Here is a 13,176-nt window from a genome sequence, read left to right on the forward strand (position 1 = left end):
CTCCCCTAGCCGCCCCCAGCTGACCGCAGTGTGTGATGCTCCCAGAGGGGTATTTTTAAAGCTTAATTAAACATTTAGATTATCCTTTCAAATGTGCAGGGTGATTGTTCTTACACTAGTTTTCTTTTTATATATATCCCAAGGGACATCTTCAGATATATGCATAAATCACTCAATAACCAAGCGAGTATGGAGAGCTTACTATATGCTCAGTACAGAGGTTAAGTTATTAGCACCAGGCCTATGGTAGACAGCTTGGTATACTGTGGTGATACTTTATCCTATCAAGTTTTTGGTTTTTTTTTTTTTTTTTTTTTTCTCTCTGTTCCTTTACAGGACAGAAGCTGGGCTTATAGAGATTCTCTAAGGGCGGAAGAAAACAGAAAATTGCAAAGGATGAAGGATGAACAACATCAAAAGGTACTTACAAGCCCCTGCTAGTTATTGCTAATTGTTTACTTGAGGTACTAGATAATTTTGAAGAATTTATGAACAGAAATATTTATATACATGGAAATCATGAAAACAAGAATACAAGCATTGAAAATAAAAGGTGCATTTCTGGATATGTTTTAAGAGTATGGTGGTGGCTCCTTCTGGTCAAAACTTTCATGGGACCTAGCCTCATGGAGGCTACAGTGGATCTGCCATACTTGGTGGTAGTAGGTCGCAAAGAAGATGATAGAGCCCTGGTGAACTTCTCATCTGCAAAACAAAACACCGTCGCCATCACCGCTATTTTTAAACCAAAGATATATGAAATTAGAGATGGTGTCCAGAGAATGCGATAATGCATGAGAAATTAGGCATCCAAAGTTATGAAACTGGCATAAACATTCACTAACAATAGTTATACAGTAAAACGAAGTTATGCTCCACGGATATACAAATGTGTGAGGCATTCCATATATTTTGAGCAATGGAAATCAGTGAAATGAATTCAGCATATTCTAAGAAAAGTGCTTAAAGAATAATCTTCATTACAATATGAAATTTCTGGTACGGTAACTGAAAATAGTCAACGGGATACTTGATGGTCACACTTGCTTTTAATAGGCCAGAAGCTCCTCGGCATGAGATGAGAATGATGAGAAAGACCCGTAGTTAACTCCAAAGTGCCACTTGATTTCAGATCCTTTAAACAAAACAAAACAAAACAAAACAAAAAACAAAACAAAAGGAGTGGGGTGGGACTCCAACTAGCTAAATAATTTACCTTTTCCATCATGCTTATTTTCCAACTTTTCCTCTTGCCATGCTAGTGGTTGACAAATCCTGTCACTATTTCTTATAGAACATTTATCAAATCTATGTCTTCAATTATATAATTAACTAGAATTCTAACTCCCATTTTGATTTCCTTGATTTGGTTTAATTTACTTTTTTGTTTTTCCCCAACAAGGTAATTTATTGCAGCAATTGTGTATAAAAATTCCATTGAAAAATGGACTGTTTGTACTCATTGCTGTTGCTATAATTTGACCTTTTTGAGTGCTACCTTCTTCCCAACAGTGTGGATCCCCTTTCTCATTCACAGTTTCACCTGGCATATGGTATAAATGTGTCAGCAGGCTGTTTTGTGCACCATAGGTAGACATTAAATCCTTGAAAGAAATTATGTGAGTTGTAAATTTACTTATTTAGTTCCTGTGTAGGCAAAGATGAACCATGAAACATTTTTATCCCTTAGTGTTTTTTTTTTTTCCAATAAAAATCTTTTTGTTTTGACAGAGTTCTAATCTTGAAATCTACATTTAAATAGCAATGTTATGGTAAGATTGTAGTAGTTAACAAGCAGAAGCTAAATCTGGTACATATTCATGTTGTACATTTTAATGATATCTGCCAAATGACATAAAAATGTTCATCTGTTTCTATGAGCTTTTAACTTAACATAAAATTGTGAAGTACTTAGCATACCGCGGTGAATGTTGCAAAGTAAGTTGTAGATATGATTTATTTTTAAATAACTTCTAGTGGATTTTAAAGTGTTTTTAAAAGTTTGGTATATGTATTTGAAACATAAAAGTATTAAAAGTAGAACTTTTGACAAAGCGAATGCTTAACAAATTAGAATACTAGATCTAGGATTTAATTTTCAGGTTGAGCAGTTATTTTAAATAGTGAAAATTAAAGTTTCTATTTCTTAATCTTGTTTTTATTCTAGACATAGATAAATATTGATATATACATATTTTCTGGTTATTAATTGAATATATTTTTATTATATATCTTTTTACATAAATTACTTTCTTTTACTTATTGTAGCTTTCAAGAAAATGAATAGCTTTAATATATAAATAATGCCATCCTTAGGGATTTCAGTAACTGTAGACTACACAAGGATATTTATCCATGTATTCTACCTTATTTTTACTTCTCTCTTTTTTTGCCTGATGTGTTGTTGTTGGCAAATGTCCATTGAAGGCATTTCTTTATTTGTAGAACCTTTCTTTTTTTTTTTTTGAGACGGAGTTTCGCTCTTGTTACCCAGGCTGGAGTGCAATGGCGCGATCTCGGCTCACCGCAGCCTCCGCCTCCTGGGTTCAGGCAATTCTCCTGCCTCAGCCTCCTGAGTAGCTGGGATTACAGGCACGCGCCACCATGTCCAGCTAATTTTTTGTATTTTTAGTAGAGACGGGGTTTCACCATGTTGACCAGGATGGTCTCGATCTCTTGACCTCGTGATCCACCCGCCTCGGCCTCCCAAAGTGCTGGGGTTATGGGCTTGAGCCACCGCGCCCGGCTATTTGTAGAGCCTTTCATTCCTTATCACTTAAATGATTTACCTTAAGAAAACTGGAGGATCATGTTTATGGTAAAGATACAAAACATAATACATTTCTATCATTGCATCCAGTTATGTGTTTGTTTATTCCATTTATTCAACAAATATTTATTGGCTACCTGTACGGAATAATTCTTAGTTAAGTAATCTAGGTTAAGTTTAGGTGACAGCACATAAGTTTTGTTCTATGTGTCTCTCTGACTTTCACATTTTTACTCTTGGCTCTGGGGACAAAAAAAGCCACCTCAAGTTTAAACTCTAGATATTTTACATGTGATTCACTTCCTTCTTCTTCTAGAAATTTATTTTAATTCCTCTTTTTTCTATACCTGTAATGCATTCTTCTCCATTGGATACTTTTTTTTGTCAGAAATATGCCACAGCTGGTGCCAGTGGGTCATAGAGCACATGTGAACTTCTCATCTCCTCTTACCATTCTAAAATCAACCAGCTAACCCCTTCCTTGATTTTGCTATCCTCAGAGATATTACATTTTCTGCTTCTAACAAATTTAAAAAAAGACAAAGGTAGTCTTACTGTAACCATGTCTTTATTACCCACTTCATTCTTAATTCCTTATGATCCAGTTTATAGTCACAAATGCAGTTACTAAAATTGCTTTCTAAATGTGAAATCCTTTCTGAACATAAAGTTTGGTGGCCTTTTTGTAATTCCTGTCTTCTCCCTGAACTCTGTAACACTATCTAACACCACTTTAAAGCTTTCCTTTTTCTGGCCTTTTAAAAAAACTGTATTATTCTGGTTGATCTGTCTTAGAGTAATCTATCCCAGCATTCATTCATTCATTCTATCGGCAAACATGTATGAAGTTCCTATTCTATACCAAGCCTTGTGCAAGTTGCCAAAGCTATAATTAAGATCAGGATAGACAAGGTTGCAGCTCTCCTGAAGTTTACATATTAAGGGAGGAGGTAGACAATTAAAAGGAGACAAATAAATACAGTATTGTAAATTTTATAGTGATTCATCACTTTGTAGTAATCAGTTGAACTAATTATATTAGTTATTTCATTAAAGAACTACTGGAGACTGGGTAATTTATAAAGAAAAGAGGTTTAATTGGCTCACAGTTCTGCAGGCTGTACAGGAAGCATGGCTGGGGAGGCCTCAGAAAACTTACAATCATGGTGGAAGGAAAAGGAAAAGCAAGCACATCTTCACATGGGCAACAGGAGAGAGCACAGGGGGAAATGCTACACACTTTTAAACAACCAGATCTGAGAACTCACTATCATGAGAACAGCAAGGGGGAAATCTGCCCCCACGATGTAATCACCTTGCACCAGGTTCCTCCCCCAAATTGGGCATTACAATTCAACATGAGATTTGGCTGGGGACACAGAGCCAAACCATAACACTAATGTTGCAAGGAAATAAATTGTGTGTTATGACAATTTCAGGCTGGTTTATTAAATATTGTTGATTGCCTGCTCATCTACAGCTCTGATTTTTCTTCAAGTGTCAGCCCTACTTTGCATGAACTGTGTTTCAGAAAAGGCAGGTGCTACCCCTGCTCCAGGGATTCATTCCCAAAGTGGTCTAACTCTGCATGGGCATTCCATTCTCCTTGACTATGATTGGTTTCACTATGGACATGTGATACAGTTTTGACCAATGAGACTAAGGGAAGCCTACCTTTAGGATAGATTTTATCAAAATGAAGTATACTGCTTTTCTCATTTAATGATTTGTCAGCTTGCTTTCTTTTTTGACTATTTTGTTTGATTCTAATAATCCTTCTACCAGTTTTTTAATTAGCATTTACATGACATTTCTTTAATCACTTACTTTTAAGATCTCTGTGTCATGGTTTAAAGTAGATTTTGAGTAGAAAAAAATATCTTGTTTTTCTTTTACCCAGTTTCAGAATCTCTTTTAATGGGTAGATTTCATGTGTTCTCATTTATTATGGTTACTAGCATATTTGCATGTATTTGTATTCTTACTATGTAATTTATATTTTATTATGTTTTCTTTTTTTTTAACTGACACTGAATTTTCTGTTTCATTTATTTAGGGTTTTTTTTTCCTTCTCTCCACTCCCCCTTCCTGTGCTATAAGAAATTTCACATTGTTTGTTTTTATTTCTAATCTTGCATAGCCTTTAGTTTTCTCTTTTAATCTGAAAATACATGTCTCTTTAGTTTTCCTTTTTTCTTCATAATTTTTTAAATGTATTTTTCCCCATTTTGCCTTTGCTTTCCATTTCTGGGATGGCTGTCAAATGGACTTTGGACATTTCAGATCTATTCTGGATAAACCTTCCGTGTTTTCTTATACTTCTTATCTCTTTGACCTTTTTTATTGTATTCTGGAAGAAAGCTTTAGCTAGATCATCCTGCTCACTAAATTATTTCATGACTTCTCATTCTGCTTATTTGGCACATATTGAGTTTGTTTATTTACCAAGATTGCTTGTTTACTTTTCATAGCAGTGTTCTGCTTTATAAGTGCAATATTCTTTCTCATTTCATCTTCTCATTTAATGTTTGCGTGTTTGTAACTATACAAACATTAAAGTGTTCTATTTACCATATTTCCATGTTAATCTTTATCTCCCATGGAATTCTCTCTCAAATGTTTGATTATTCTTGTTTATCTCCTTATATTTATTTGGATACACTGCTGAATGAGGTATGTAGGAGCTTGTCTTCTGTGTTGGCAGCCTTCTGTTCTCCTATAGTCAGTAGGTACTTGGGACATTGCCCTGTTTTTCTGAGCCCAGCCATGCCTCTCCCGTTCACTGCTTACCTCTTGCTGCCTACTGTGCAGTGCAAGTGTGTGAAGAGAAAGAAGCCACCACCAAGCTGCTCTCAGTGCAGTTTTCTAACTGTTCATCTTAATGACTGTCTCGGTATTCTTTCCTGGAGCTCTTTCAGAAGGAGGTGGACTGAGCTCCAATTTATCCTGCACATTGGTTTTCCCTTGTAATGTAACCTGTCTCCTTCTCCCTTTCAGAAATTTCTTAAAATATCTGATAAGCTGATTGCACTTATTGATTGTGCATGGTTATTGGTTTTATAGTCATTTAGAAGGTCATTTATTTTACAGACAAAATATATAAAAGAATCAGTAAAATACTGAAAGTCAGAAAATAAACTGTTTGGTGACAGAAAAAATTATTGTTGTAGAACACATACAAAATTATAGTGAGAGCCTTTTATAGGGAATTCATGTAAAGCTGTATTCAAAGAAAATTATAACCTTTTAATCCATTCAGTACTAAAAAAAGAAACTAAATGAATTAAGCATCTAATCCAAAAACTTAGAACAAAAACAATAAATGATCCTGAAGAAAGTAATTAAGATAAGAACAGAAATTAATAATAAAACTCTAAGAAACAGCTGTTATAAAAATCCAACAGCTTGTTCTTTGATAAGGTCAACAAATGAACACATCTTTGGTAAGTCTAATCAAGAAGAGATTAGTGAAAATGCAAATACACAGCATTAGAAATGAGGGACTGGAACCATAGATTTGGAAAAGATTAAAATTACGTTACTCTAGACAGTGCTATGCTAATAAATTAAAAATCTGGATTAAGTGAATGATTTTCTAGGAAAATATATAACTCTAAAGACTCACATAATTAAAATACATAAAGACAAATGAAAATGCAAGTGATTTCTAAAGTTTTCTGAGAATTAGTTCCCCCAAGAGGCAGAACTTGGATAATTTTAGAGACAACTTCCTTCAGATTTTCAAGGAACAGATTTTTTTTTCCCTATGCTTTACAAATTATTTCAGAGCAAGAAAAAAGACAAAACATTTTAGAATTTTATTTCACTATCCCCATGATGTCACAATCTGATAAAGAAAGCATGTGCATGTGCACGTTCAGGTATGTGCACATACACACACACACACACGCACGCACACACACACTCTCTCTTTCTCTCTCTCTCTTTCTTTCTCTTACAGATAGACCAATCTCATAAAGACAGAGATTCACATCTGAAAGAAAATTCTAGCTAATGAAATTTTTTCTTAAATAGCAATTTACCAAGGCAAAGTAGGATTTATTCCAGGAATGCAAAGATGACTAGTTACATATTAAAACCTTTTATATCTTATCACTGCAATAGGATAGGTCGTGAGACAAGAACATTGGTTATCTCTTTAGTTACACAAAAAGACATTGATAAATTTTAATCTCTACTATCAATTAGAAAACACCAGTGAAATAGAGACATGATTTTCTTAACATACATATAGTCTTCTAAACCAATAACCAACATTATTTTCAGTGGTAAAATACTAAAACTATGAACAACAACACAAGGATGTTTGTAACCCCTACCAAACTAGATGTTAGCCGATATTATTCTGGAAATTCCAGCCTTGTGCTACTCAAAGTTATCTGATAGAAAACTTCTTTTTTAACTAAAAAGAAAATCCCTGGTTTTACTGAATGGAACAAGCTTTGGATATTTTTTAACCAACTTGATAAAACTGAAAGTAAAGGAGATTTTCTAATTATTAGAAGTAGGTTGTTATTTATGGATGGGAGCAATTTGCCTGTGCAAACGAAGATAATCAACTGAAAAATGATGAGAACAAATGGAGTTTAGCAAAAGAGTTGGGCTGGGCACGGCGGCTCACGTCTGTAATCCCAGCACTTTGGGAGACTGAGGCAGGTGGATCACCTGAGGTCAGGAGTTCGAGACCAGTCTGGCTATCATGGTGAAACTCCATCTTTACTAAAAATTAGCCGGACATGGTGGCAGGTACCTATAATCCCACCTACTCGGGAGGCTGAGGCATGAAAACTGCTTGAACTTGAGAGGCGGAGGTTGCAGTGAGCCAAAAAAAAAAAAAAAAAAAGACTTGGTTACAAAATACATACAAGAATCAACTACTTTCTCAAATATGAGCAAAAATTAATTAGAAAATATATTATGGGACAAAAATATCTAATCAAAAAGCAACTATTAAATAGTTGTTCAACAGCTAAAACAAAATTAAAAACTTTCCTGGAATCCACACGTCCATTTTTAATTGACAGAAAACATTATTTGTATTTATAATGTACTGCATGATGTTTTGAAGTATATAAACGTGAAATGGCTAAGTCTAGCTAATTAACAAATGCGTTACTTCACATAGTTACCATTTTTGTGGTGAGAGCACTTAACTTTCTTTGCATTTTCAAGACTATATTATCATTATTTATTGTCGTTAAGTATTGTCGTTAAGTATAACTACTGTCATTAACCTTGCCGTACAGTAGATTCTTGAATTTATTTGCTATACCTAACTGTAATTATGTATTTCTTGACCAACATTTCACCATACCCCATTTCCTCCTAACCACCCCAGCCTCTGGTAACTACGATTCTACTCTCTATTTCTATGAGATCAGTTTTTTAAAGTCCATATACAAATGAAATCATGTGGTATTTGTCTTTCTGTGCCTGGCTTATTTCACTTAATATAATGTCCTCCAGGTTCATCCCTGGTGTTGCAAATGACAAGATTTCCTTCTTTTTATGGTGGAATAATATTCCATTGCATATATATTCCACATTTTCTTTATCTGTTCATCCACTGATGGACACTTAGGTTGATTCCATATCTTGGCTGTTGTGAATAATGCTGCAATAAATATGGGAGTGCAGATAGCTTTTGACATACTCATTTCCTTTGGATATATACCCAGCAGTGGGATTGCTGAATCATATGGTACTTCTGTCTTTAATTTTCTTGAGGAAATCTTATTCCTCTTTTCATAATGGCTGTGCTAATTTACACCCCCTCAAGCAGCACGTAAGGGTACCCTTTCCTCCACGTTCTTGCCAGCACTAGTTATCTTTTGTCCTTTTTGATTCTAGGCATTGTAACGGGGGTAAGATAATAGCTCATCGTGGTTTTAGTTTGCGTTTTCCTGATGATTAGTGATGTTGAACATTTTTTCATGTACCTGGTGGCCATTTGTATGCCTTCTTTTGAGAAATATCTACTCAGGCATTTGCCTATTTTATTTTATTATTTATTTATTTACTGAGACAGTGTTTCACTCTTGTTGCCCGGGCTGGAGTGCAATGGCGTGATCTTGGCGTACTGCAACCTCCACCTCCCGGGTTCAAGCGATTCTCCGGCCTCACCCTCCTGAGTAACTGGGATTACGGGCGCCTGCCACTAAGCCCAGCTATTTTTTTCGTACTTTTAGTAGGGATGGGGTTTCACCATGTTGACCAGGCTGGTCTTGAACTCTTGACCTCAGGTGATCCACCTGCCTCGGCCTCCCAAAGAGCTGGGACTATAGGCATAAGCCACAATGCCTGGCCCTTCTTGCTTATTTTAAAAATCATGTTATTTGTTCTCTTGCTATTGAGTTGTTTTGAGTACCTTATGTATTTTGGATACTGACCCCTTATCAGATATAGTTTACAAATATTTTCTCCCATTCTGTAGATTGTCTCTTTACTCTGTGATTGTTTCTCTTGCTGTGTAGAAATGTCAGTTTGATGTAATCCATTTGTCTGTTTTTGCTTTTGTTGCCTGTCCTTTTGAAGTCATTTCCAAAAAAATCTTTGCCCAGATCAATGTCATAGAGCTTTTCTACTATATTTTCTTTTTCTTTTCTTTTCTTTCTTTCTTTTTTTTTTTTTTAATGAAACAGCCTTACTCTATCACCCAGGCTGGAGTGCAGTGGCACGATCTCATCTCACTGCAACCTCGACCTTTGGGTTCAAGCAATTCTTATGCCTCCGCCTCCCAAGTATCTGAGATTACAGGTTTGTGCCACCATGCCTGGGTAATTTTTGTATTTTTAATAGAGTTGGGGCTCCGCCATATTGTCCAGGCTGGTCTCAAACTCCTAGCCTCCAGTGATCAGCCTGCCCCAGCCTCCCAAAGTGTGGGGATTACAGGCATGAGCCACTGCGCCCAGCCTCCACTATATTCTCTTCTAGTACTTTCATATTTCAGGTCTTACATTTAAAGTCTTTAATCCATTTTGAGTTGACTTTTTCTAACGCCTTTTGTGAAAACTGTGAAGTTGAGTTTTGTGTTTTTTTTTATGTGATGAGAGATAAGGGTTTAATTTCATCCTTCTGCATGTGGATATTCAGTTTTCTCACCACCGTTTATTGAGGAGACCATCCCTCCCCACCCCCCGTATGTTCTTGGCACCTTTGCCAAAAATCAGTTGGCCCTACATGTGTGGGTGTATTTTTGGACTCTCTATTCTGTTCCATTGGTCTATATGTTTGTTTTTATGCCAATACCATGCTATTTTGGTTATTATATATAAAAGTCAATTTGAACAAAGCAGAGATGGCTAGTGTTCCCGAGTGCCAAAACTCAGGATTTCAGTGACTGTAGTTCTATCCAAATTTACTTGTAAGCTTAATACATTCTAGTAATAAATTTCAATGAATTTGAGGTAATTTGAAAATGCTGTTTCTGAATTTCAACTAGGAGAATAATGAAATTTAAACAAGACGCTTTAGAAGAATATGAATAATAATTTGTATATTTGCTGGGATAAGGAGAACTTCCACTAGTAGATATCAATATAGACCACAAACACTCAAGTGCTATTACCGGTGAGAGGATAAACTGAGAGGCACTTTGGCAATGTCAAATTCTGAAGTTTCCTAAAAGTAAAAATATTAGATCTAAAGGTATACATATATTCTGAGGAAATAATGAGAGATGCACACAAGACATATACACAAGGTTGTTTATTTTAAAACTAGGAGTAATGGAAAATTTGAAACAGTTTGTTCAGTGATAGAAGATGTGAAGGTTTCAGAGTTTGTAATAAATACCATGCAGCAATTACTACCATATTTTAATATATAATAGAAATATGCTCACATATATGAAAATAACGAAGATTATAAAATAGAGTGCAGATAAGTTTTGAAACCTACCTCCTCCTTGGATTTTGTGCAGACTACTTCACCTCTTAAAGCCTCATCAATTATGATAGTGATGTTCTTTATCTCACAACATTGTTTCTAGGCTCAAATGAGAGAAATCATGTAGAGGGTGTATCCTAATGCCTGGCACATGCTAAACCTGAAAATGTGACCCAACGTGATAAGTATACAAGGCAACAAGGAAATACACTGACATTTTAAAGGAGTTCATCTTTGGTTGGGGTGTTTTTATGAGTGATTATTGTGTTTTTCTTTACAGTTGCTATACTTACTATATTTTCTTTAATAAATAACTTCTTTGAGAAAATATACTTTTAAAAGTTAGAAGGAGGTTGATAGGAAGTATTTTTGGGTGGGAGACATAGAGTTGTGATTCCATGATTATTGTAGCTGGAAGTTTATTTCTCTTTATGTTAAAATGATAGAACTAGCAACAGCAAGTACAAAGTTACACTTAGATAAGAGGAATAAGTTTTAATGTTCTGTTATACAGTAGGGTGACTGTGGTTGACAGTAAGATATTGTACATTGCAAAATAGCTAGATGAAAGGCTTTGGAATATTGTCACTATGAGATCATGGACACACTAAGTACCCTGATTTGATCATTTTACAACATATATATGTATCAAAAATTCAAATTATATCCTATAAGTATATACAAAGTATCAATTAAAAAACTAAACAATTAAAAACTAACAAGAGGAGAGTATACATTACTTGTGTTATTTTTGAACTCTACTTGACCCATTAGTATTTATGTCCTTTGATTTGGTTGGTTCTCTGTAAATGTTGGGTGGTAGCTTCTCCTTTTCTCCCCATTCTTGATAGCCAAGGCCATCTTTCTTCTTCAAGGCAAAGGCATTACTGTGGGATGCCTGAAAATTGGGACTTCTTTAAACTCTCATCCCGCTCCTGAAAGCTCTTCTGTATTAAACCTTCAGAGGAAGGCATTCTTGAACTTCATGGCCTCAACTCTCCTGCTTCCACTATCCTTTTCCTCTTGCTGTGTTGCGAGAACATCCTCTCCTGGGAGGAGTTTGTCCTGCCAGGCGATGGCATTTTCGTGTTTACATAAAGCAGTCAAGCTGAACCATGTTGGAACATACTCTACTGGGATTCAGACATGGTTTTAAAATGACCCCGTGTTCATCTTCAATTACTACACTGAAGCTTTGCTTTGGAGCATGCTTTCCCCCTAACCTTGTCAGGTTTCTCATGCCTCCAGCCTTACACACACCTGTCTGTTGTATAGTTCACCCTTCTGTAGAACAGGGCACCGCCAGACAGTTGGAGCCCAGACAAATGATGTTTGCACCTCTTGCTGGAAATAGCAGCCCCTCTTCTTACTGTTGGCTTGGGCTCCAAGCAGAGGTAAGGGTGCCCTCCTGCAGCTCCCCAGCAGAGCAGCCCTCCTGGGTGAGCACTGCATTGGCAGGGTGGCCACAGGCAGTGGCGTTATTTGCCATGTTGTCCTCATTTACCGTATAACACTTGGCCAATGTTTATAGGAAGCTCCACACTTGCAGTCTCCAAGATGGTGTTTTGTTTATTATATCACCAAAGTACCCTCTTTTGTACGCAGCTCTGTATGAATGTAGGGATTTGTGCAGCGCAGTGATAAGGCATGCATGAACAAAAAGTGTTGAACGCCCTTCTCTTGTTTGCGTTTCTTCCTTGTATTCCCATGTCACGTAGCTTGAAGTTGTGTCTAGCAATGCATTTCTTTTTGCCTTGTATCAGAGTTGTTTCTGGGTCTGTCTGCCTCATTATACTGTGACTTACTTCTGGGTGGAGCTGATATCTGTACCTTCAGCATGAACCTAGGTATCTGGAAAATGGTTGGTGTGTGACAATATGCATTGAGTAGGCCAGGCCTTAACAATGTCTCAGACGTTGCATGCCATTGCCCTCCTACTTAGGGCACTTTGGTTCTTTTCATGTCCCGAGCTTGATCCTTGAAACAAGAACAACTTATTTTTTATTTGCTGAATTCTAGATATGGAACTTCGGGATGGGAACTCAGTAAATGAACCAAGAATATGCTTATAAGTCATGCGAACACATCCTCGGTGACTGTCAGATCAGCAGAACAAATTAATCAGCTGAAATTATCTTTCTTAGCACGGAAGGAAAAACCAGCCTCTCCTTAGTAAATACGCTTTGCTAGTTATAGGATAATAATCCTGAATGCAGTGATGCCAGCACCTTCCCTTTGGCCATCTGGAGCAGTGTCCTTGCATGGTGATGCCTCATCAGCTCCCGTCCCCATTTCCCTCCTGGCCTTTATCGTTTCTCCCCTGTTCTTGCCTCTGTAATAGGATGATGTGTGCTGCTCTCTTCCCTTCTTCTTTTCTTCCTCCCCAACAGTTCTTAGCTTCATATGTAGTGTTTCGCTCTTTTATATCTCCCTGTGTTAAAAATTACATATTTATTGGGATTTTTAAATAAAGGAAAGTGTAAGGAAACAGAAATGGC

At 36.3% G+C, this 13,176-nt stretch overlaps 1 protein-coding gene across 2 annotated transcripts in view; it reads left to right on the forward strand.

Moving 5' to 3' along the window:
* Positions 1-13,176, forward strand: part of EPSTI1 (epithelial stromal interaction 1) — a 78,054-nt gene that overhangs the window by 46,880 nt on the left and 17,998 nt on the right. The window contains exon 6 of one of the 2 annotated variants that reach the window (XM_032294775.1): positions 337-420. The exons of the other annotated variant lie outside the window; for it this stretch is intronic. Coding sequence (XP_032150666.1) covers positions 337-420 — 84 coding nt within the window. The remainder of the gene's footprint in view (positions 1-336; positions 421-13,176) is intronic. 2 annotated transcript variants of the gene reach the window in all.

This window comes from Sapajus apella, unplaced genomic scaffold (assembly GCF_009761245.1).
Source record: "Sapajus apella isolate SASKATOON/1434 unplaced genomic scaffold, GSC_monkey_1.0 scaffold32, whole genome shotgun sequence".
In the NCBI taxonomy this organism is placed as follows: domain Eukaryota; kingdom Metazoa; phylum Chordata; class Mammalia; order Primates; family Cebidae; genus Sapajus; species Sapajus apella.